The sequence below is a fragment of the Vulpes vulpes genome, chromosome 13, assembly GCF_048418805.1.
Source record: "Vulpes vulpes isolate BD-2025 chromosome 13, VulVul3, whole genome shotgun sequence".
NCBI lineage: Eukaryota > Metazoa > Chordata > Mammalia > Carnivora > Canidae > Vulpes > Vulpes vulpes.
Window position 1 is genome coordinate 122,333,852 of NC_132792.1, and position 25,523 is coordinate 122,359,374.

Genomic DNA, 25,523 nt, shown 5'->3' on the forward strand with positions numbered 1-25,523 from the left:
CGGTTAGTGGAGTTAACACCTGACTCAGCTGTCCATACCCTCAGAGTCATAAAGCTTGGTGTACCGGGGACAGAGCGCAGAGACGGGGAATATGCAGGGTTTATGGAATCAGGAGAGAGAAATTTTTCAGCAGAATTAACAGTCATGTGATAGATGTGCTCAAAGTTGATCGGAGAGGAGATCAGACCGGAGTGATGATTTGGGGATGGATAAGGGAAGCCTGGCTATCAAAACAACAGAAAGAAGAAAAAAGGTAACAAGGTCATGAAAATGGATTCACTGATTATATATGACATTTCACACGGCATGCATGTAGAAGAAATGATATATCTCACATCAGAACTGAGTCCTACATGAAATACTTTCACTTAGAAAGTTAAATTTTTTAATCCCCCTGCCAGTAACTGAAACAGCCGATGTGCAAAAGATCATTCATTTTATAAAATCATTCTCTTTTATTACTATCATTAAATGAGCAGAAACTGGACTCTGGGAGGTGCAAGGAGACATTCAGAGTTTAGTTCAGTATTTTCTTATGTGATAGAATCAAAATATGGCAAAAACATACCAATAACAAGGACAGAAAAAACAAGAAAGTTAACAAGGAGCAAACCTAAAACCAACCTCTCGCTGGAAGTGCTATGAAACTGTTTCCTCTAAAACCTAAAACCATTTCCTGGTATTTACAGGCTCTGACATGTGTTTGCTTTCACTGATCTGATTTTCCCCCAACAGGAGCAGTGAGTGAGTGAGGAAGAGCCTGATTACAGGTGGACCTCTCAGAGCCTGTCTCCACTCAGACATCCAGAAGGACATGTTTGTTTTTAACACACAAAAAAAATCTGCCCTTCAATGTCTAGGTGTATTAAAACATAAAAGAACGTAATACTAAAGATACAAAAAAAAGCTTTTCACGTGGAGGACTCTAGTTTTTCAGTCAGAATGACTTCTGAGTAATTTGGGAGCCGTCACTCAACACCCAGCTGCCTTCTCTGAGGGGCATTTTCAGGGTTCAGGAGTTGGAGGGGAAGGATTTTTTGGGGGAAGCCTGGTGGAACATGTGCCCTTCTGAGCTGGGATGAGCTAGCTTTGCTTATTAACAAAATCTTGCAAACTATGGAGACTTAAAAAAAAAAAAAAACTCTTACATGAGATGTTGGTTTAAGTTTAGAGATGTGAATGAGCCAGTGCTTTTGGAAGTGATTTCCAAAAAGAACACACTAGTGATGTCAAAGCAACTTTGACCTGATGAAGCAGTATTACTTGATAGAGCTCTCAGGGATCCTCAAGCTAGAAATGCGGTCTTCGTTAACCATGTTAGGGACGGAAAAAAGGCACAATGTCATGTGCCAAAAATAAATCTTCTGGAGGTAAAATAGTATTTCTGGATTCAACTGGAGAAAAATCTGCCCTCTCTTGCCAGCAGCCACTAATGAAAATAATGACAACCAGGAATGGAGAAGCTAAAGCAGGATGTCCTTCAAGTCCTGCAAGCTGCTCGTACTGACTGCGTGTGTTCTCAGTAAGACACATGTGAGGAGGGCTCATATCTGACTCAGGAGAGAGAAGGAAGCAACGAGGACTCCCTCATCTCGATGGTCTCTTGCACATCCGTGAGGCAAACAACCCTCTTTCAGTATCATTTTAGTGCAGAGAAAAGCCTCTGAAGACAACCATGAGCTCTCTAAGCTCGCAGGTATTTCCCAGGAAAGAACTGATATGAGTAAAACAAAAAAATGTCTGTGGTACATGCTGCTCTTTGCACGATGATAACATGTAACTTTGGGATCTGAAAGCTCTTTTTACATATGTAAATGATAGATGAATTTAATTTATCTTAATTTTTGGAAACAGTTCTTTAAACAGATAATTCCATTTCAGTGGAAAGAACAGATTAAAATCTGAGAACATAATAAAATATCACACATTTCTCAATAAACATATAGACACACAGGTACATGCATGCATACAACTAATTTTTTTCAGATGTGCATACTATCATGTTGTTTACCAGTGTCTACCCTGAGACAAGCATGGGGCTGGGTGGACCATATATCAAAAATATTGGTTAGGTCATGAAATGGGTGCCTAGAAACAGCCCCAGCTTGTACGTCCCCTGCTAGTAAAGGGAAGAAGGCCAGGTGAAAATAAAATTAAGGCAAAGAAATTGGTTTAAAAAATTTATACCAACTTCTTGTCCTGGAAATACAAAAGTGCTTACAGGGTAAGAAAGGGATGGAAGAAACATTAAAAACTGGACTTCATTCTAGGACAGAGAGGCACTTGCATCAATGACAAAGAGAGCCAATGAGGCAGTTGTCGGGTCAGCAAAATTGGTGACACGAAGTGCTAAAAATCAAGAGGCCTAATGGGGACACAAGGCCAACACAGAAGCCCATGTGTCCTGGAGTCAGGTGGGGGAGAATCTTTGGGAGATGCTGTTGGAGCTTGCTGTACTCAGTAATTAAGACCAGACCTTATTTTGAATTAAATATACATAAATAAAAGAGAGATTTCCTTTACTTTATGTGGTGGGAGGGGAAAGGGGAAAGGGAGAAACAGTGGAGTAAGGAGGGATGATGCTTTGAGATACAAGTCCTTATAATGTTGGAAACCTGACATTTCTTTTTATGGTGCTCATGCAGGGTGTATATGGTGATTACATCTTATTGTATATGAAGGCCTGAAAAAATTTTGGAACATTAGCAATTGGTTTTTCACTTGATGGCAGAAGACTACCAAGCAGAGAAATATTTTATGAAATCCTGAAACTATTTCACCTTAAGGAAAATATTGTAATTTCTGGGACATAATAGAATATATAGAAAATTTTTTTTTTAGAAAAATTCTTTATAATTTTGCTGTGGGAATACAGAAGATAAAAAAAAACACCGTGTATATTTTTTTTTTTTGGTGCACCAAAATGAAACACAAATGAAAAAAATTTTAATTTAAAAAGGGTAATACCTATTAAAACTTTGTTAACTACTGAAATAATTTTGTATTTGTTGATATATTGCTTTGCAACATATTCATGTTTAAGATTTGTATCTCTCCAAAATCTGAAGTACATATCAGGTGTTGAAAAACCATTTACCAACAAAATTAAAAAAACTTTCATTAAAATTGTACATGAACACTTGAGCAATCAAACAGAAGCTATTCACATTTCCAATGTTTATCAAAATGGAAAAATTCTCTCTCAAATGACAGAGGCTTTGGACTGTATGGAACATTATGCCATGTTTCTTGAGAATAAAGGAAAAGCAGCCTGAGGACTTTCAACACATGCTCAGAATGGGCAAAGAGTGGACAGAAATCTGAAATCTCACTCCCAGGCAATAGATGAAAAACCAGTGTAAGTTTTAAATATGATAGGTATGTCTAACAGTTCAATACTTAATATGGTTGGTCTTAGATTTTTTTTACTTAGTTTTAATTACTATGTGTAATCTTTCTGCACGCTTTATTTCTATTTATCTGGCACAGCTAATGAAAATCTCCATTCTGGGAGGATAAATGGCTATTGTTAATGATTTGAACTCCCTATGGGAGGGATGACACTAGGTCATCGGGATGCCTTGGTGGGGACAAAAAGAGCACTGTATATGTTCATAAACAGGGTCAACTGGTTGATCGGGATACTTACAAAGAGGAACTCAGACTCAATGGCTGTTTTTTTTTTTTTTTTCCCCCCGTGGAACAAATGCAGAACTATCTTCAAAAGCTTAATGGTTATTTCAGAAAATGTGACTGCACACTAAACTTATTACCTAGCATTTTTTCCTGTCAGTGATGGACACCTGCATTTCCTGTCACGGCAGAGCTGGTAACGTGCGCAATGAGACAGACTCCCTTAGAAAGAGCTCTGGGTCCAGACTCACAGATCTAATGCTACCACCAGTGATCAGAGGCTCCTATTAAAGTTTCAATAATTTGCTGAGGTATCGTAATACTGAAATGTTAAGTATAAAGAGAGCCTGGAAAATTGGCTAATTCCACTAATATTCTTTCTTAACATAATGGGTCCAAGAATCTAATCTTCAAGTGAAAAACAAGTTTTCCTATGTTGTACTTCCGTGTGTAAGATGGACCAGGCGGCTTGTCTGTAACTGGGCAGAGGAGGAAAATTTGACTGCCCCGCCAGGCAACAGGTGTGACCATTACTGACCAACCTAACATGGCTCTCTGTGTGTGTGTGTGGGGGCGGGGGCAGGGTGCAGATATCTGTGTGGAATTGCTAAAACATAGTGAAATGTTAAGAGATTTGATGAGCAAGTTCTGAATCTCAGTTCAGATCCTCTCGAAGTCCACCAGTAAAGTCTGGATATAGGACAGGTTTATGGGGTGTGTAACTAAGCAAGAACTGGATCTGTCTGGTTTCTCAAAGATGCCCAAATGCCGAGTTTTTCTCATCAGGTATATATCATCATGCACCTTACACATACTGTGATGTATGGACACAAATGTCTCATCATCATACTAACATACCCTTTTTGGTCTGCATATGGCTTTCAGCATACACGTACGCTTTCTCCCCCTCTGTCCCACTTGTAACCATGTTCCCATTCCCGCTTCATTTCTCTTACCATGGGCAGGTCTTTTAGGATCTGTATTCCATCCCCTGGGCCCATGTGTGCTATGTGGTTAAAATTAGTTGGGTTAGAAATTAATTTATTTCTCATTTCTGGATCTCGTAGCATCTCTCTGTAAGATAAAACACCTGTTTAGATACTTTTTCTGTGATCTATCTGGATCACTTTAGAAAAATATTAAGCATCCTTTATTTGTTCACAAAAATAAAACCATGAAGTCATGTTCAATAAGGACAGAATAATAAAATTCACTCAATTAAAACTTTACTTAGAAACTTTTGTTTTAAATAAAAGATCTTGTGCATTTTGATGAGAGAGGGTTCACTTAGTACTGACACAGCAAAGCTCTGTTTTACAGATAGTTCTGACCATCTTATGTGTGTCTTTTAAAATAATTGATAACACTTTAGAGATGTTTTTATATGTGATTGGGAATACTATAAGCCTTTAGGCTGTTTGCTCATGAAGAGAATAATCTGAAGTTCCACAGACTATACAGGTATACTACATGCAGATATGTTCTGTCTATATTATTACACAAAGGCCCATATTTAGAAAATTGTAAGTATTTCATATACACAGAGAAATGAATTAAAATACGGTACTTTAATCCAATGCATACTCACATTGTGGAGAGTATTAATTAAAATTACACTGAGAAGTATATTCATTACTGCAGTTTTGACACCAGAGATGCATGACAGATTTTCAGAGAGCAAGTCTGCCTTCCGCGTCAAATACCAGTATTGTCACCACGTAGGCCCAAGGTCGCACCGGCACTCATAGACGGGGAGCACAAGCCGCGCACCCACCTCCTCTGCTGCATCCTCTCCTCTTCTGGGACCCTGAAGGAGAAGCGTCGCTTGTTGTTGATGTTTCTAACCATCTGCTTCCGACTATTGTCCGATGTTTCAGGAACCACCAGTTCATCCCCTTCTGTTAAAAAAATATGAAGAAGAGTGATGTTCTTTAAAGCCCTAAAATGCTTCTCATCCATTAATCTCCAAGATAGTACCAACAATTCAGTCATAGGACCTACATAACTCTCATTTTTAAAAGCTGTGTGTTGATACAGTAAATAATTTACATATGTGCCAGGACATATGTAAACAGGGATATAAGAAAATTAAACATAGCTTACAAAGTATAGTTTCACTTTTATTTGATTATTAACATAAAATGATACAATTTTAGTGGAAAAAAAGAAAAACACAGTTGCCTGAGTGTCCTGTCACTTTGCAGCTCCCCTGCCCCATCTCTCTACATTGTCTTCTCCTGCCTCAGCACTGATTCCAAGGCTTAAGGGGTTAAAAAGCTTCCCCCGTGAAGCTGCACAGCAATCAGGCAGAAATGGTAAATTATTCATGTAAATGATAAATAAAATTATTTTGACATAATAAAACATTTCCTTTGCAGGATCCAGTCTGCCAGATGTGGAGAAAGAACAAAATCTCATGCTCCCACCAGCTTCCTTCACTAAAGGTAAGACTGTTGCTATTTCTACTCTTCTAATCTTGGGGAGGTGATGATACTTAATTGTATTGCATCAAGTTTCAATTTTAATACCTAGTAGTAAAACCGTCAGCCAAGGGCTTCCCAGACAAGCTGAAATTTCTGAACATGCTCTAGGAATCAAATAGACAGCTGTAGTCACACAACACAATGGATGCCATTCTCTAAATAAGGAATGGGAGAAAAGGATTCGCACTAGCCACAAAGCTGAAGTGAGAAAAAGCAGGAGGGCAGGAGCCTACAAGCAAGCCAGGGCAGGTGATCAGCGGAAAGCAATGTTCTTCTCGAATGGAAATAATGTAGCTTCATCAGCTTGCTTTCTTAACTATGGGGGAAACACAGTTTTGGAATTTGAGAATGGTGAGTGCATAGCAGGTCTGGGTGGATTATGGTGATAGCCAGGAGGCACAGCAGCACTCTGAGTCCCTGAGAGACGAGGGACAGAGTGAGACAGAGAAAAAGAAAGGGCCTCTGGGGAGTGGGGCCCCTTCCTTCTCCGGAGGACAGGACACCTTTGCTGAAATTCGGTCAGGTCTTCTGTTGTTAAGCTCCGCCTCCACTGCCAGCTCAGGGCAGAAAGCTGAGAGCATGGGGAACACATGTGGAAAAAGGCTTCATCCTGCGAACTCGACCCGGGACATGGACATATTCTATGATCATCATAGCCATACACCATGAGAACAGGGTGGAGCCAATCCTACACAAATACCTGGACTTCCTCTAAGAAAAAGATGCAAAAGCAAGTGCAGGCCCTTAGGGATGAGAAGTGTAAAGCTCAAGTGTCATTAGCTTCACAGTGAATCCATCACTGAGTGGGAATCACTTCTAAATTCTGAATCTCCCTTCTCAAATCTTGGTGGAATATCCCCTATTATGTAGGACCTCTCCTATAGCCACCAGCCTGTAAAACCAGTAACCTCCAGAGCTCTAAGAGCAGACACTGGCTACAAACTGCAAGGCAAGCAGTGACTGTGAACACGGTCCTTGTCCTCTCTAGAGCTCCCATCCCAGGGGCTCCTGTTCCTGCTGCTCCTGAACCTGCCTCTCTGTGGTCCTTGCCTGTGCCAACACAAGCACTTCAGAAGCTTGAAGCCCTAGGCATTGGTAGAAGGTATTCCTAAAGTTCCCGATCAGAACTCTTGATTAGTTTTCACAATTTTAGAGCCACACCTTGGGTTAGGTTTTATAGTATCAAGAGTACAGAAGATACATTCAACTATACTTTCTTGACTTGACTCAGTACTCCACAGAAAATAACAGGTAGGTCAGAAACAAGTATTTTGTATATACAGTTATGCAAGATTAAACGGACTGCCTTTTTGTGCAGACATTTATCCTAATACATTGAGGTGAGTATGATAGTAGCCAAGATCATAGACTTTGGAATAAGAGAAACCCAAGTTTAAATCTGGTCTCTGTCACTTACTGATTATCTTAGGCAGTCAGCTTAGAGAGAACATTCCCATGGAAGCTATCCCATTAATGAATGTTTTCTTACCTGCCATCTTATTTTTGAAATATATTAATCTAATTGTCTCCAGTCCTAAAAGGTTTAATGATCCTTCACTGTTTAAGGGTCGAACCTAAAATAATAAAAAATAAAATAAAATTAGTATTTCAAAAACCTTCAAATGAAATAATAAAATTTCTGGCCTATTTAGAAAGCACACACTAGTGAGCCTTTCCATTAATCCTTCATCTTCAAAATATGGCTCTCTCAGAAAACCAAGAAGAGATTAACATTAATTCTGATGGGAAATGGGTATAAAGTTATCTAATTTGAACAAAAGTTATAATAAGAACATTTTAAAGGAAGAATATTCTGGGGGAAATAAAGCAGAAATATATTTAAATTTTAATTGACTTTTTAAGGCCATTAGTGACTAAATAATTATGCTATGAAGATATCAACGCAGCCACTTTATGAATGTGGTTAGAACTATAAGTCCACATACGACAGAGATGAGACTGTGTATCCCTGGAGAGAGGAAGGCTGTCAGTAAATGCTGACAGAGAAACTGCTCACATACATGGAGTAGATGAATGGAGTCCCTACCTCACACCATGAATCAAACACAACTCCATGGAGATTAAGGACATAAATGTAACAGGTACAACTTTTAAACTTTTGGAATAAAGGTCCTATCTTTATGACCCTGAATTAGGAAAGAGTTTCCTAACAGAAAAAATATAAGCTTAAAAGATAAGAATGATACATATAATGACATTAGAATCTATAACAATAACCCTTGAAAATAATAATACACTATGTTAACTAACTTAAATTTAAATAAATTCTAAAAAAATTATAACAGTAAGTTTTCAGTAAAAAAATAAGTTATTGTTATTTTATAAAAACAAATGTTTAGTAAAATACACAATCAAAATGGGTAGGTCATAAATGGAGATTTACCCCACCCCTTACTAACTCAGTATTTACAATATATAAAGAATTTCAACAAATTAATAAGAAGCCAGTCAAATAGAAAAAGGAGCAAAAAGCATGACTAGTTTTCACAGAAGAAGAAATAAGAATGAATAAACATAAACAAAAATGAGATGAATAAACATACAAAGATTAGGGACAAGCAAATTCATGCTTCAATGGGACAGCATTTTATGACCATATAATGGCTGTAAAACTATGAACTCTGAGAATGGCAAGATCAGAGAAGATGTGGGTCAGCAGGAACTCCTCTGTACTGCTGGGGGAAGTATGAACTAGTACAATTACTCTAGAAAATAGTGACACTATTTTGTAAAGTTGAACCCCTGCATTCCCTGTGCCCCATCAATTCTGCTCCTAGACATGTGATTTAAAGAAACTCCTGCACATGTAACCAAAGACACAGGCATCAGTATTCTCTGTAGCAAAACCTGGAAAGTAATTCAAAGTCTGCTAATCAGAGAACAGAGAAATGAACTGTGATCTAGTCTCTCAACAGAATATTTTTATAGGGGATCCCTGGGTGGCGCAGCGGTTTGGCGCCTGCCTTTGGCCCAGGGCGCGATCCTGGAGACCTGGGATCGAGTCCCACATCGGGCTCCCGGTGCATGGAGCCTGCTTCTCCCTCTGCCTGTGTCTCTGCCTCTCTCTCTCTCTCTCTCTGTGACTATCATAAATAAATAAATAAATAAATAAATAATATTTTTATAGTAGTGAAAAGCAATGGGCTATCCACAGCACAGAGAACAACACAGATGAACCTTGGAGTATGCAGGAAGACAGCAAGGCAGATGACACATAACATTTCCATAAAGCTCAAAAACAAGCAAACTGAACAGTACAAAACCAAACAACTGTTTAGGAATATTTAAATATGTCCCATATCCATTCTGTATTTTAAGCAAAGCAATGATACCTACATATTCAGGACAGTGATTTTCTCTGGGGAGGGGCAGGGGTATGGGATATGGGAAAAGGATGGAGGTAGAGAGAGTGACTGGTAATGTTCTGGCCTTAAAGTTTAGCAGGTGGGTTCATGAGCGAGCAGTTAATTATTGTGCTTCACAAAGGTCATATTCTTTCATACACACCATAAAATTCACATGATAAAAATAAACTCAAAAATGAAATGTAATCAGCCCACATACAAATCAGAGGGCCATATTTTAGGTGCTTTACATAACGTGGGAGTATTTGTAAGAGTTTTCATTGCTGATGTGCTTTAAAACCAGGCAGATTTTGAAATATGACGTGTTACTTTCTTGTACCTATTCTTCTAAACCCTGCCCCCTGATTGATGATACAAGCTATATATCTGTATGAAATGATAGTCTTCACTTATGCAAGACAATTGTTCTATACCTGTAAAAATTCTTTCTGTTATCATAGGGAGATATTAAAGGGAAAATCATATTTTATTAGGAATATATAAAGCCTTTATTTTTAAATCATGAGAGGCTTAAACAGTTTTGGTTCTAAGTTTAATCACACCTCTCTAGCATGTGAGAGCTGTCTCAGGATTAAAGCCTGCATACCATTATGTAAAAAGCAGTTACAAGAAAAAATGACAGCATTCTCCTTCAGAGCTCCAGAAGTAGAAGATGGCGCTGGCATTTTACGTTAAGGTTATATCCTGATGGCTCACTGTAACAATACTCCTATCAATATAGTAAAACTAAATGTGACAAAAATAGTATGGTATTGAGCTACCTACAAAAGTAACCAGCTTGACTTCTGTTTCTAGTTTTTCTCCTCTTAGCTAAATCCCAAATTACCGATTGTCAGAAAATGCTTGATTAGGGAAATAGCTAACTAGTCACATTAGTGTTTCACTACACTCATTAGTGTGCTGAGCCCATATTTTAATGTGAAGTTACCTTTTTGAGTGGGAGAGTCTGAATCCATTCCATGGAGTTCACATCGAAGATATCAACTGCATTCTCACTATACACTGAGAGATATGGTGCGTTGTAACCTGAGAGAAGGGAAGGAGGAACAGTTACTTTTCCAGTACTGTTACAGTTAATTACTTCTAACCCATAAACCCAAAACATTTTGAAAGATCTATGCCAAATTACTGTAGAGTGGAATCACACCCAAACCCTACTGTGTTCATGTAGTAGCCATGTCAAAACATTTTTGAGGGAGGCAGAACATAAGTCATCGATGAGCAGGTGACATGCCATGAGTCAGCTCAGATGGTGGCTTTAACACATAGGGATTCTGCTAACACAGATGGGAGAATATTCCCTTCGCCAATACTAGTTCTATAAAGGGATGTCAGTACATTTTAAAGTATTTGATTCCTAAACCAGTTAAGCTGTTGAGAGTGAAACAACTTACAAAGCAGTCTTGGGTGACACCTGCAGTCGCATCTACGAATGTATGATCATGCACCTGGCACAGGAACATGGGGGGGGGGGGTGAATGCTCAAAACTGCTTACTGAAGGAATGAACAGCGGGAGGCGGTGACACAGCAAGGAGAAATTAGATAACTGACCTCAATGGAGGTCATGAAGGACATCACTGGCCGAGCCATTTGTCAGCCAGATATTCTGACTCCACATCAAAAAAGAATACTTTGAATTATTATTTGACCAGGTTACAAAACACCTTTATTCTACATAGGACACCACAGATAAAAATACATATTTCAGAAGAAACAAAACTTTAAAAATATTTAGGTCTGGGTAGGTAGGATTTACAAGGATTTTTCTTTTTTTAATCCAGATTTTCTAACTTATCTGTAATTAGCATGTACAGCCCTCCTAACATTTCTTTCACTGAACCTTACCCTTGACTGTATCATGCCCATCATTCCTCCTACCCGGTTTGAGCAGTAGCGATTTCACGCCTCCTACTCCAAATCCTTCCCCCTGAGTTCTGAATTCCAATCTCTCTGGCCTCCGTGGAGATTTTGCTCTATTTCCTGTGTTTACCACATAGTCAACCTTTCCCTAGTTCCCTAGTTTAGTATCAAGCATGCTCAAGTATCTTCCACTAAAAACAGAGCATTTAGGGTCAGATCCTCCTCCTGCAGGCCTCCCCAGAACTCTGTACTTTTGCTACAGAGCACTTCTAACCCACTGCAACTTCTAGTTTGTCAGGAATCTTTCCTACTTTATACTATGCTCCAGCAGAGTGAAACTGCCTGCTGTGCTGCTGGCTGTATCTTGTCCAGTGGGATGGCATGGAAGGAGTATCCAGTAATTTATTAATGTCTTAATATTTCTTGAAAGAGTGCAACAGGCAATCTCAAATATCTATTTAGATAAAACTATAAAACAGAGAAACACTTCTTACAGATGCTGTGTTATACCTTTACATAATTGATTAAATAATTCACTTAGTAACTACTTCTCCAGAGTAAGGCTCATGAACTATTAACGCTCACAAGCCCTATGTTTTGGGGGGAACCATGAAGATAACTGTTTAGTGCTACTTCAAAATACAACATGAGTTAAGAATCTACCTAAGTAAACTATTCTATAGAAAGAATAGCTTCAACTACAAACGAGGTAATGTTGACCTGCCGGCCTAGGTCAAACTACGGATAGTTACTTTAATGTTGACCTGCTGGCCTAGGTCTAACTACGGATAGTTACTTTAATGTTGACCTACTGGCCTAACTATGGATAGTTACTTTACATAATTAAACAACGTAACTGATACTTAGGCAAAACCTTAAGGATGACTTAAAAAAAACAAGCTGTTATTAATAGTGAATGTATTTAGGAGATGAAGTCAAAGGAAAAGGAAAGGGACAAAAAGGTAAAACAGCTGAAAGTAGAAGGCTCTTACAACAAGAGGAGGGATTTGACGGCCACATCAACTCCTGCTGTCTCGATCTCCGGCCCTGGCAGTCAGTGTATATCCCAATGCTGTTAAAACACAGCAGATACTCTTTACTGGAAATCTCAACTGCGCAGATGGCATCCATTGGCTGGTGGGCAATAAATGACAGTGTGTGGTCATTTGAATGGAGCATACTGTACGGGCTTCCCTCTCCGTTCAACGGGTATCTTAGGAATCCCGACTGGAATCCCACGCAGAGCTGTTCACTGAAGATCGCCATCCATTGCACGTTATATGGGACTTGAATTTCCTTAAATTTCCTGTGACGGGTCTTGCTCTGAAATAGTTCATAACAGAGGACCTGCCTTTTCATAGCCACACACAGGCATGTGAGAGCTCCATGGCACACTTTGCCCGAAGTTATGGTCTGACACCCTTTAGTTTCTGCCAGCTTATAAAAATCAGTCTCTCGTCCATCCAAAGCTGATATAGGAAAAAGTCGTACGTGACGATTTCGTCCTGAGATGACAGCAACAAGCTGATCATTTGGAATGAGTTCAATCTGATGTATCTTCTTATTATCACCAACTCTAATAATTTCTATGCAAAGAAATGATAATAAATCAAATGCAGAATGTTTTATTTATTAATTGTATCCTAATTATGCTCAACTCAAAATGATATGTCAACTTCTAATCAAAACACAGATACACACAGAAGAATATGGGATCTGAATCATGGAGAAAGAGGAAGATAACCGTGCCCATTATAAGGTAATTGCACACACTTATAGTGAAGTGTTAAATTCAGCACTACAATTTCTGGCAACCAAAGCAAAGTGTCCCTGTGTGATAAAGCATGCCACATCTGTAGGAAAAACCTTCTTACTGGCACCAAATTCTCAGGAACTTCACCATGGTACTCCTATTTTAAAAACTGAGTAAGGCATATTTTACTGAAGGTATTTCATTCATTCTTTCTCTTTTTAGAGACAGAGAGAGACAGAGGTTGCATGAGCACAAGCAGCAGGGAGGGGTATAAGGAAAGAGAGACTCCCAAGCAGGCTCCATGCTGTGTGGAGCTTGTTGCAGGGCTCGATTCCAGGACCCTAAGTTCACAAAGTGAACAGAAATCAAGAGTCCGATGCCTAACTGACTTAGCCCCCCAGGTGCCCCAGAAGGTATCTCTATGAGTAACAAATGGATACAGTTTAAATGCACTGTTCTCCCACCATCTCACTTGATCTGAAAATCGGTTCCTTTTTATTTCACTTAGTATTTAATTTTTCCCTGGGAAAAAATCTGTTATTTTAAGTGTGGGGGGAAAAAACACCCCCAACAACGAACACATTTTAATGACTGCCATGTCTTCTAGTGCTAACAGAGCAATGAACAAATCAAGCTATTATCTTTCACATCCATTTTTAGGTATGCAACCTGAGTTTGTGCAACAGGGCTGTTAAACAAGTGACAAAAGAAACACAACACAGGGCAGCTCAAGTAGCTCAGCGGTTTAGTGCCGCTTTCAGCCCAGGGCGTGATTCTGGAGACCTGGGATCGAGTCCCACGTCAGGCTCCCTGTATGGAGCCTGCTTCTCCCTCTGCCTGTGTCTCTGCCTCTCTGTCTCCTGTGTTTCTCATGAATAAATAAATAAAATCTTAAGAAAAAAAAAAAGAAACATAACAACACATACTTGCAAGTTTAAGAACTCAGGAAGATTAAAGAATTTTAAAAGTTATCTTTTGATTTATAAACACATCAAATTGGTGTGGAAAATTTCAATTATAGAATATATAAGAGCAAATCCTGCTCTTCTTAGGATTTAGAATCTAGAGTTTAGAATTGTCTACCAGTATCTAGTTGAAAGTTACTCCACAATAATTAAGTTTTGTCTTACCATCTTTGGTGACGTGCACAACAAACAACCCTTCTTCATTGCCCAGAGCTATCCTTTCGTGATCTATGGAAGACATGGATACGGAACACTGTTAACAGGTAAAACTATGTAAAACTAATGAACAAAACAGATAATAAAAAAATCTGGTGCATAAAACTGAAGTAAGTAACTTAAAAATAATAACAATTTGTACTATTAAATCTCCTTCCAGATTACAGTGGTAAATGTTACCTCATGTCTTTTTTAATGGAACAATCATTAGAAAGTATATCAATACTTACAGAAAGAAGTAAATGTTTATTCAATAAACGGTGAAAAAAATTAAAAATCTAGTTTGTTAGCACCCTGGATCTAGTTCTATTTCTTGTTTTGGAAGGGAAAAATTGTGGCAGGCATTTGAACCCTACTCATTAGCTTTTCATTATTTACTAGAAAGTAACAGCCAGATGTGTACAAAACAAGACAAAAATTTAAACCTCCAGACACAGAAGCTGCCATTTTTTTTTTAGGGGATTTGATATGCAGGGTGTCCTGTGTCACGTGTCCTGCCTTCCTGAAACCTCCCCATAACTTCTGAGAGGTAATCGGAACCTGCATCTCACCTAGGAAACTCACACACTAAAAAGTTAAACAACTTGCTCTATGTCACACAGCAGAAAATAGAAGCAAGCCAGACCTGCCCACAGGGGAGGTCAGTCAACAACTATGGTAACACTGTCAACGGGGCAAATCCGTACCTATGATTGCAGCTGCCTGGGTTGTTTTAATGAGGGGCAGAGTGCTGTCATAAGCCTCCTTGGGAACATAGACGGAGCGGTCTCTGAATTTGCTTTTCTTCAAAATCTTATGCAGCTCGTTGAGCACGCCCACCCACTTGTTCCTCTCGCTCTCACTCTCTGCGAGCATTAGGACCGAACACCTGCTGTCAGATGCTGAGAGCTGGGAAGCTGTGACCTAGGAGAGTTAATCAGCTTCTGTTAGGAAACAAATCATGCCGGCTTCATGTTGATGCTGACTGGCCAGGCTTTGGCCAATAAGATGACATTCATTTGATGACACCCTTACCAGAGGTCAGCTCTCTTCAGGAGAATTACTAGTCTTTGCATTAGAATTCATGACAAAACAAAGGTAGCAGATACCTCTATCTATCTATCTATCTATCTATCTATCTATCTATCTATCTATCTATCTATCTATCTACCATTTTAAACGTTAGTAACCATTTTTTATTTTCTTTGCTATAAAGTGCTAGGCTGCCATCACTAAGGAACTCATTACCCACACTCATACATCAACAGCAGCTGATACTTATACTGAGCAATCGCTGAGCAGTGATTGGAGACTTTACAAGTATGAGACAGATGTTGCTATTATATCCTGATTTTACATATGAAAATACTGTGGCACAGAGTTACAGTCTCTAAGGATGTCCCACCAGACTGGGATCCAGGTTTATGCTCACAAGTACTACATCCAACTGATTTTCAACTTGTTTTAAAAAGTCAGAAATGCTTAGACATAACATTCTATGTTACTTCATAACATAACTCATTATCTTAGAGAAGATCAGCTCACTTGAGTTAGTATTTACATGAAGATTTATCACTACACAAACAGCACTTAAAATCAGAACAGACTTAAATTTTATAAACATAGATCCCTTCTTAAAAGTGATTTCAGCAGCAGTGACCATAGAGTCCCATTATGTGGGGCACTTGGGTGGCTCAGTGGTTTGTCTTTGGCTCAGGTCGTGATCCCAGAGTCCTGGGATTGAGGTCCCACATCAGGCTCCCCACTGGGAGCCTGCTTCTCTCTCTGCCTCACTCTCTGTGTCTCTCATGAATAAATAAAATCTTAAAAAAAAAAAAAAAAAAAAGAATCCCACTATATGAATCAGCTCCAGGCAAGAGGTGGGCTCTTAGGCTCTCTTGGTGACCTTCCTTGAATACAAGATTCATAGCAGGCACTCAGTATATAGGCATAACACTAGGGCAGTGGTCTTTTTTGTTTTGTTTTGCTTTGTGTTTTAAACCTTTATTGTCTTAATTTGCCAATCCAAGATCACCCTGTGGGAGGGCAGACAGCCTCCAGAGATGGCTAATCAACAATTCTTCCTCTGGAATTAGATTCTTCTCATCAAGCTCTGGAGTCTATTTCCCCTCCCCTTAAAAATCCAGGTTGACCTCATGACAGCTCTGACCAACAGAAAGTACAAGAGTTATGCCCGTTTTGGCCTGGTCCTTAAAAGAAAAGTCTGGCCGTTTTCTTTTGTTCTCTTGGAGGCCAGCCCCATAGAGCTCAACCAGATGGTTGAATGAGAGACCACATGGACAAGTTCACAGAGAGAACGGAGATTGCCAAGCAAACAGGCAACAACAAAGCCCCAGATATGTAAACAAAGTCATTTTGGGATATTCTAGCCCCAAGTCAGCTCAATGTAGCCACAGGAGTGATCCTAGTCAACCTTACTCAAAGTGGATAGCTGCCCCACAGTGGCAAAAAATAAATCATTACTGGTTTAAGCCACTAAGTTGTGGAGTCATTATTACAAAGCAATAGAAATAATATTAATTTTTTTAAATTTTTTTAAAATTTTTAAAAAATATTTTATTTATTTGAGAGTGTGTGAAAGCATGTGAGAGAGAGAAGGGGGGAGGGGCAGAGGGAGATCCTTCTGGGGAGCCCGATGGGGGCGCTCAATCCCAGGACCTTGGGATCACTACCAGAGCTGAAGGCAGATGCTTATCCCACTCAACCACCCAAGTTGCCCCAAAACATTAATTTTTTTAAATGAGATTTAATTTATATATTTATTTTTATTGATTATTTTATTATTTTTTTAAAAGATTTTATTTATTCATTCATTAGAGACATGGAGAGAGAGAGAGGCAGAGACACAGGCTGAGGGAGAAGCACGCTCCCCACAGAAAGTCCGATGCGGGACTTGATCACACCCTGAGCCGAAAGCAGATGCTCAACCGCTGAAGCACCCAGGTGTCCCTTAAAAGAGATTTTAAAAGAAATCTCTCCTTTTTTTTTTTTTTTTCAGAAAGGAGAGAAACTTTACACTTACTCAGTTTTCCACATGGTATATTTATTTGGAAATTGTAGTCAAAAGTATCACCCAAGATGAAAACTAGTTTAGAGGCCAAATATTTATGCTTTCTACAGGTCTTTTACTAATGAAATATTTACTTAGTGCTAATTGTCTATACATTCAAGTACTGGATAACACAAAACACATTCAGGAATATAGGACTTGGTACTATTCCTAGTAAGTTTATGATCTATATGGAGAGACAAAATATATAATCCCTAAGAACACATAATCTAGTGATCAAATTATAGCACACAACTTACTCTGAATATACAGGGTATATCTTTTCGACTTGCATGAATAACATCAGAAGCCAACACTGAACTCACAGAAAATTCTTCATCCCTGAGAAAAGTGAAACATTAAAAGTTGGCATATGTAGATAGGTATATATGTGTTGTGTTTTGGGTGTGTATCCAAGTAACACACATGGAGAAATCCTTAAAGTTTAATTGCACTAAACATCCAAATCGAATTTTAAAAGTTTTGATTTTTCCACCATTGTAAGTGATAGTGCTCGAAGTAATTTATCAGGAGCAACTCAGCAGTGGTGATCATACATTGAGCTAGAAAAGATTGCTGCTTCCCATTGCAAGGCCAGTATCTGTACATGCGAAGAGGGATCTGAACCCTCCCTAACAAGGGGACCCTCTTGCCTCTCGCAATACATCTCACATACCCACAACATAGCTTATCTGACATTTCACTATTCTTTCAACACCTGAAACAGAATTCTTCCACAAGAATTTACTCCTTGTGACTCCCTTGCTTTGGTTCCTAGTGCCATCACTCTCCTCATCTTGAGGACTTGATGCCTTAGTCTTAGCTTTAATTCTCCCTGCATTTCTGTAGCGAGCCCCTGAGCAGGCTCTGTTGGACTTTCTTTGCTAATATTTCTCACACCTATCTCCTTGTATTCTGTATCTGTGGGGAAGAGGATGTGCCTGAGGAGCTGGTGGTATGAAATGCCACTGTGTGCCATTTCTGGAGAAAGAGCTGGATGCAGGCCCACGTGGGACTCATCAGCACAGAGGTGAGAGCTGAAGCTCTGGGGGTTCATGTCACCCCAGGAGAGTGCAAGAGTTAATAAGAGAGGTAAGGGAGAGCACTCCATGGGGGAGGGGAATAGCCTGAAAAGCAAGAGGTGTACTCATTCAAATGTTTGCCTACTCATTATATGTTCCAAGAGCCTACCTGATTTTGAGATTTCTGCTCCCTTTCCTCACACTGGAATTCCATTCCACACCTTGAGGCAATGATTGAACCATCACACATTAGGCCTTCATTACCCCAGCCAGCTTTACACTGGTCTTTTGGATTCAAACTTTAGTTTCTTTTCCCTGACCCCAAGCCCCATCCCTCTACACACACCAACCTGTCCTAGAACTACACCTTGGTTCCTGGTCTTAATTATATTACTCTGGCAATATTAGCCAATTAAATTATTAACATGAAATTATATTCAAATAAAAATATGGCAATATAATTAGGTGAAAAATCAGACACTTTCAAAAGCTCACCTCATGTCAATCACCTGACTGACCACAACGCTGGGCTGAGATGCTTTTCCTTCAGCGACATCATACAGGAAGAGTTTAAAGTCACAAACCACAGCCAGGGCTCTCTGCCATCCTTTCTTTACTCCAGCTGGTTTCGGAATCTTCGGCAAACAGACAGATAGAAACAACTCACACTAAAATGTCAAGCGCAGCCCCCTTAATTACCTACGGAACTGCACAACAGAAACCTCAAGACACTGCACACGTGCTCTATGTCTGCGGCTCTGATTGGTAAAGTGCAGACAGAAACACAGACCATTAAAAAAACATGAAAAGTCAACGGTAAGAATAATTTCTTCAAATATGTATGACTTTTTATTCCGAAAAAACTTTTAAATGGTACCATTTTAACTTTCACTAGTAATTCATTAAAATAACATTCACAGATTTTTTTTTTTTTAATTTTATTTTAAGTAGGCTTCATACCCAATGTGGGGCTTGAACTCACAAGCCTGAGATTAAGAGTCGCATGCTCTACCAACTGAGCCAGCTAGGGACCCCATGGATTTCTTCCTAAGTAGCATAAAAGTCAAATTTGAGAGTATAAGGAAATGCAGCTTATACTTTGAATACTATTCAAGATTACCAGTAAGAAACACCCTGATAATATCTCAGGCTTTGTAAGCCTATGCTACATCTCCAGGAAGACCAGGGGCAGAGACTAATTTTTGGAGATTCAACATCTGTTTGTTACAAGATAGAGATAGTACAGAAAATTTTAAGACATTTTGGAATTTATTTCTAAGCAAAGGCCAGGTTTTTGTTTTCAAATCACTCTGGATAAAATACAATTATTAGATGAATTTTATTTGCCTAATTTTCTGACAAGGAGTATGTTTGTAAAGTGACTAGACTCTATCCTCAGTCATTAATCAATCTCAAAAGATGAATCTAAACCCAACCTAATTATACTTACCCTGACATGACCTTCATAGGCTGTTCCTATTCCTTTCTGTGGATCTATCCCCAGAGGACCTTTTGTCTGCTCAGGAGGGACTGGACAAGCAGTTGGAGCTTTGTTTACACAAGTTATATGACATGAGAATCCGCACACTTTTGAAGAGGTGGAAAAAAAACCAATGTTCAATAAAAATACACTTTTACAAAAAAGAAAATTCACTGAGCACTCATTATATACAAGGGGTTTATCTGTGGTTTTGTTTTAAATAATTGTTCTGTCATTTGGGGAGCTGATTCATTTGCTTATCAATAAGAATTTCAATGAGAAACAGTAAAGATTTTTATTATTGTAATATTATTGTTCTGTGTTAATAGGAGTAATCAAGAGGAGCACATACATAGGAAAAAAATCTAAATTTGTGACTACAACAGTGATTTTAAACTTGGAATTCCAAAAAGTGGTTTCTAGAGTTCTAACTCTTCATCTTGCCACAACTTAATATCTGCCCTGAAAATTTCTCTTGCCAGGCTCACTAATGGACATGAAATTACTCGACATCTTTGCAATATCTGGAAAATTTTATCAATCCTTTTTGAAAATGAAATTGTTCAATGATTAAAAAGGTACAAATTAAGGATAATCTTTAAGAGTTGTTAATATCATTATAGATTCTTCAGCTATAACTAAGGTCATAATAATGGTTAACTTAATTGAATGCATTTAATTTTTCTATAAGAGAGGTACAGTTACTCCTATTTACGTATGACTTGCCCTGGTCACAGGACTCAAAAGTGGTACTGCTGGAATTCAAACCCAGGCAGTCAGGCTCAGAGCCTGCCCTACCTACCAACAATAGTGCCATGACCTCTATCTGGTACTCACATGATGAACCTGAAACTCTAAGAGACAGGATAAACAAAAATAAGTATGTAAGTTTCACCGAGACTTGGTTGGGTGAACTGAAATATTGAAAGGCACCTGGGTGGCTCAGTTGGTTAAGCCTCCAACTCTCTTGATTTCAGCTCAGGTCATGATCTCAGGGTCATGGGATCGAGCCTCACACTGGACTCCACACTCAGCTTGAGATTGGAACTCAAGCTATGTCTGCTTGAGATTCTCTGTTTGCCCTCCCCCCGCCACTCGCTCTCTCTCTAAAATAAATAAAAAAAATCTTTTTAAAAGTTAAAATATTTAAAACAAACAAGTTTGTTGGAAGGGACTGAAGACTAAGAGAATCCATTTAGACAATTCCTACTCTAAGGCTCAGTGCTAGAGAATATTTGGGAAAGATTAAGAGAGGAGCTGAAGGGATACCGTTCTAGGAGTGCATGCACATGGGAAAATGTATATATACATCACTGATGGGCATTATGAAGCCATCAGAGGGGCAGGATGAACTAGTACTGACCTCCAAAACCACCAAACTTCTGTTAGACATCTCATTCACTTATAAGTGGAATGTCTTATAATTATAACAAGTTATAATCTGTTTTACTAATAGGCAAAACCTCACCTCCAAACAGCAGCGGAAACAACAAAATAATTGTCCTTTACAGGATCTAACTTAAATCAACCAAGAAGAAATTAAAATGATAGGAGTCTTTTGGAAGCTGTAACCGCATTACCATAACATTTATAAAAGCCTAGGCAGAGTCTAATGTGTCCCCACAGTGTATAGGGCAGAGTACTAAGGGTCTGTGGGAAAGACAGGCACAATTTCATGACATGAGACTCTAGAAAGGGGCCTGGGGAGATCCAAAAAATCCTACCATGTAATTATAAATGATTCTGATGCATCAGAAAGGATAAGGGATTAATACCAAGTAGCTATCCAGGATTCTTTCTGATAAACAGATTTTAGAATGACATTTATCTTTATTTGCATTTTATTTTTTAAAAGATTAATTTATTTTAGAGAGAGAGAGTGAGAGAGCTGGGGAAGTACCAGAGGGAGAAGGAGAGAGAGAATCCTGAAGCAGACTCCCCACTGAGTGCGGAGCCCAATGCGGGGCTTAATCCCAGGACCTTGAGATCATGACCTGAGCCAAAACCAAGAGCCATCTAGGTGTTCCTAAAAGTGACACTTGTAAGTATTGGCTAAATCCAAAATGGGACAAGGCTTAAAAACTGTACAAATTCTCTCCTTTGGCTTCCATCATACCTTTCTGGTCAACGACATAGATTATTCCTTTTTCAGATTACTTTGCTGTCTTTACCTTTTACCTCCTCTGAGCGGTTTCCTAAGGCTCTGTCCTCACACTTGGTTCTCTTTTCACTCTGCCTGTTTCCTGGAAAACGCCATTCCTGTTCATCACTTTGTATGATCATTAGCTCTAAAATCTACTTTTCAACCCAACCATTTTCTTTGGCTCTAAACGCATGTATCTATAAGACTATTGGAGATGATGCAGTCTGGATCTTCTGCTTTGACTGTGAGAACTAAGCAGACATAGCATGCACTGTCTTAAGATGCTACTGACATCCCCTTAATTCAAAGTGATCAAATATAGACTAACTACGAGCGCATTCTAGAAGGGTCACAGTTGCATCTGAATGGACTCATGACCTTCTCTTCCAGGTCCTTTCCAACCCTAAGGGCTAAGAAATGGAAACTCATAATTTGAATTAGCAAATATTTTATCTTTTAAAAATTTTTAAATTATTTTTTTAAAAGATTTTATTTATTTATTCATGAGAGACACACTGAAAGAGAGGCAGAGACACAGGCAGAGGGAGAGGCAGGCTCCACGCAGGGAGCCCGATGTGAGACTCGATCCTGGGACTCCAGGATTACGCCCTGGGCCGAAGGCAGGCGCCAAACCACTGAGACACCCAGGGATCCTCAATATTCTATCTTTTTCATAAGACATAACAGTAAATGATATATAAGGCATTGTTACAGTGATAAATTTCATTTGATTAAAAAAAGTATATTCCTAAGCTATTCACAAATAATGTATCCCATTATAATTTACACCATATTCATTTCAGAAGTCTTAGGGAAAGTAGAGTGGTGCCCAGACAAGTATACTTTGTTTTCTGTTCAAATGAGCCCTGGTCTTTCATCTCTCAGAATGTGAGCTCCATGAGGGCAGGCTCCTAGTCTTTCTCCCTCCATGACTACATCCTAGGGTCTGGAAGGACGGGGCAGGCATTCCAGGAACATGCAATGGATGAATCAAAGAGTCAATGAGTGGTAGGGAAAACCCAGTGCTATGAATACTGGGAATAACGTATCTTTTGAGGCAAAGTGGCAGACACTTAATATTTCCGAAAAGATACCAAACTGGCTACTTTTGAAGAACGATTTCTCTTATTAGAGAAATTAAGCAAGGTGAAAATTAAACAAACACATTCAAGGATAACTTTTATGTCTTCTGTCACTCAGTTTAATGCTTTGCCGAAACCACGAATTCACCCAAAGAATGAAATAAAGACTGATAATGTTCTCCCCTGTTTCTATAGGCCGTCTATATTCTCCCATGTTCAACATTTAGCACAGTGTTTGGTTTATTATCTGTACTCCTGTTATCAGAAAAAAGCAAAGCCAGCAGATATTTAGATGTGTTTTAAGGAGAATACGGTTACGTGATCACAGTTGAGGTAGCCTATGCTAGGACCCTAACGTCACACTCTCCTGTCATTTTGTTCTTACCCTCACAGGAACAGCCTTGTCTTATCAAACCAACCATCAGAGAGGTGCACTGGTGACATCTGGTAGGTGTTGTGAAAGATTTGACAAAAAACTGATGAGTCTTGCGCTGCAAAACAAATGGATGAAAAAGACGCTGATGATCAAAAACATCAATTATTTAAAGGATTTCTGCAATGTGAATCTCTGGGCCTCACATGAGCTATTGGGATGTTTTCTAAATATAAGTAGAATCAATTGTTTTCATTTCTCACATCTTTTTGTAATTTATGCTCCTTATATATTTTTACTAGGCAATACAGAGCTAGGTTATGCTAAAAATAACATAGGAAGTTACATGATAGGTTAACTGCTCTTGAATGCCATTTGAAAAGTTATAAATTGTAGGTTTTTATTTTTGTTCACAGATTTTGATTCAGGATTTTTACAAATTCTTCAAATGATTCTTCAGCAAAAAGTTAAATGAAACATTACATATTTATACTTTCACAAACACAAAAATTTAATATGCTTTTATACCTTCTTAGGAAGAACAAAGAGTAGCTGAAAATTCTGGTCCCTGCTAGAAGTACTTCATTCTCTGGGACTAAGAATAAAGAGTATACTTAATGAATCTGTTTCCTTCCATGAAAGCAGGTGGTACTCCCCTTCAGTGGACAAACATACAGATGTACCATCCTAGAGACAGATGGCAGCCTGAGACTTCTTACTGCAAACCCAGTAAAGTTCTCCAAGGCTTATCTGTTCTATCTGGTTCTAAGTCACTAGACTGTAGCTCTCCAGAACATCTTCTTCTCTCTTAGAAGGTTTTAATAATAAATGAATTATAATAGCTATTCTTCCACTCAACTGTATGAGCCTAGGGACAACTTACTTAAGTTCTCGGTGTCTTACTTTCCTCATTCTGTAAAACAGGATCAATAACAGTATTTACTTCATAGGTTGTTTAAGTAAATATGTGAATATAAACAAAGCCTTTTGAACAGTGCTGGCATGGAATAAGCATTCAGAACACAGTTAGTTACTTACTTTTACATATATATATATATATATATATATATATATATATATATATATACATACATATATATATATATATATATAATTTTACTGGAGTTCAATTTGCCAACATATAACACCCAGTGCTCATCTTGCCAAGAGCCCGTCACCCAGTCACCCCAAACCCCTGCCCACCTCCCCTTCCACTACCCCTCGTTCGTTTCCCAGAGTTAGGAGTCTCTCATGCTCTGTCACCCTCACTGATATTTCCCACTCATTTTCTCTCCTTTCCCCTTTAATCCCTTTCACTATTTTTTATATTCCCTGAATGAATGAAACCATATAATATTTGTCCTTCTCTGATTGACTTACTTCACTCAGCATAATACCCTCCAGTTCCATCCACGTTGAAGCAAATGGTGGGTATTCGTCGTTTCTAATGGCTGAGGAATACTCCATTGTATATATAGACCACATCTTCTTTAGCCATTCATCTTTTGATGGACACCGAGGCTCCTTCCACAGTTTGGCTACTGTGAACATTGCTGCTATGAACATTGGGGTGCAGGTGTCTTGGTTTTTCACTGCATCTGTATCTTTGGGGTAAATACCCAGTAGTGCAATTGCTGGGTCGTAGGGTAGCTCTATTTTCACCTTATGTTTATGATTTGAGATCTGACCTTCATTGCCTAGTTACAAAGAATTTCTCCATTTTCTCCTACCCATGTTTTTAATTTTTTAAATCTACATTTTATTTATTTATTTATTTTTAAAAGATTTATTTATTTATGATAGACAGAGAGAGAGAGAGAGAGAGAGGCAGAGATACAGGAGGAGGGAGAAGCAGGCTCCATGCCCGGAGCCTCATGGGGGACTCGATCCCGGGACTCCAGGATCGCGCCCTGGGCCAAAGGCAGGCACCAACTGCTGAGCCACCCAGGGATCCCCTAAATCTAAATTTTAAAACTAATACACATACACAGTTTAAATAGTAAAATAGTATCACAATGCTTAGAATAAAAACTGAAGTACCCTTCCACCCCAAGTCATCCTTCCTAGAGGCAATTTC

At 38.8% G+C, this 25,523-nt stretch overlaps 1 protein-coding gene across 50 annotated transcripts in view; it reads right to left on the reverse strand.

The window, feature by feature from the left end:
• The window catches only part of CDC42BPA (CDC42 binding protein kinase alpha), a 320,030-nt gene that overhangs the window by 12,405 nt on the left and 282,102 nt on the right, over positions 1-25,523 (reverse strand). For 22 of the 50 annotated variants that reach the window (XM_072732749.1, XM_072732768.1, XM_072732778.1 and 19 more), the window contains 12 exons: positions 23,459-23,564; positions 19,819-19,955; positions 18,864-19,003; positions 17,607-17,688; positions 14,984-15,200; positions 14,247-14,309; positions 12,356-12,949; positions 10,431-10,528; positions 7,606-7,690; positions 5,408-5,531; positions 4,590-4,707; positions 39-224 (listed from right to left, as the gene is read on the reverse strand). In XM_072732749.1, coding sequence (XP_072588850.1) covers positions 39-224; positions 4,590-4,707; positions 5,408-5,531; positions 7,606-7,690; positions 10,431-10,528; positions 12,356-12,949; positions 14,247-14,309; positions 14,984-15,200; positions 17,607-17,688; positions 18,864-19,003; positions 19,819-19,955; positions 23,459-23,564 — 1,950 coding nt within the window. The remainder of the gene's footprint in view (positions 1-38; positions 225-4,589; positions 4,708-5,407; positions 5,532-7,605; positions 7,691-10,430; positions 10,529-12,355; positions 12,950-14,246; positions 14,310-14,983; positions 15,201-17,606; positions 17,689-18,863; positions 19,004-19,818; positions 19,956-23,458; positions 23,565-25,523) is intronic. The other 28 variants (XM_072732763.1, XM_072732780.1, XM_072732781.1 and 25 more) reach the window with 2 other exon arrangements.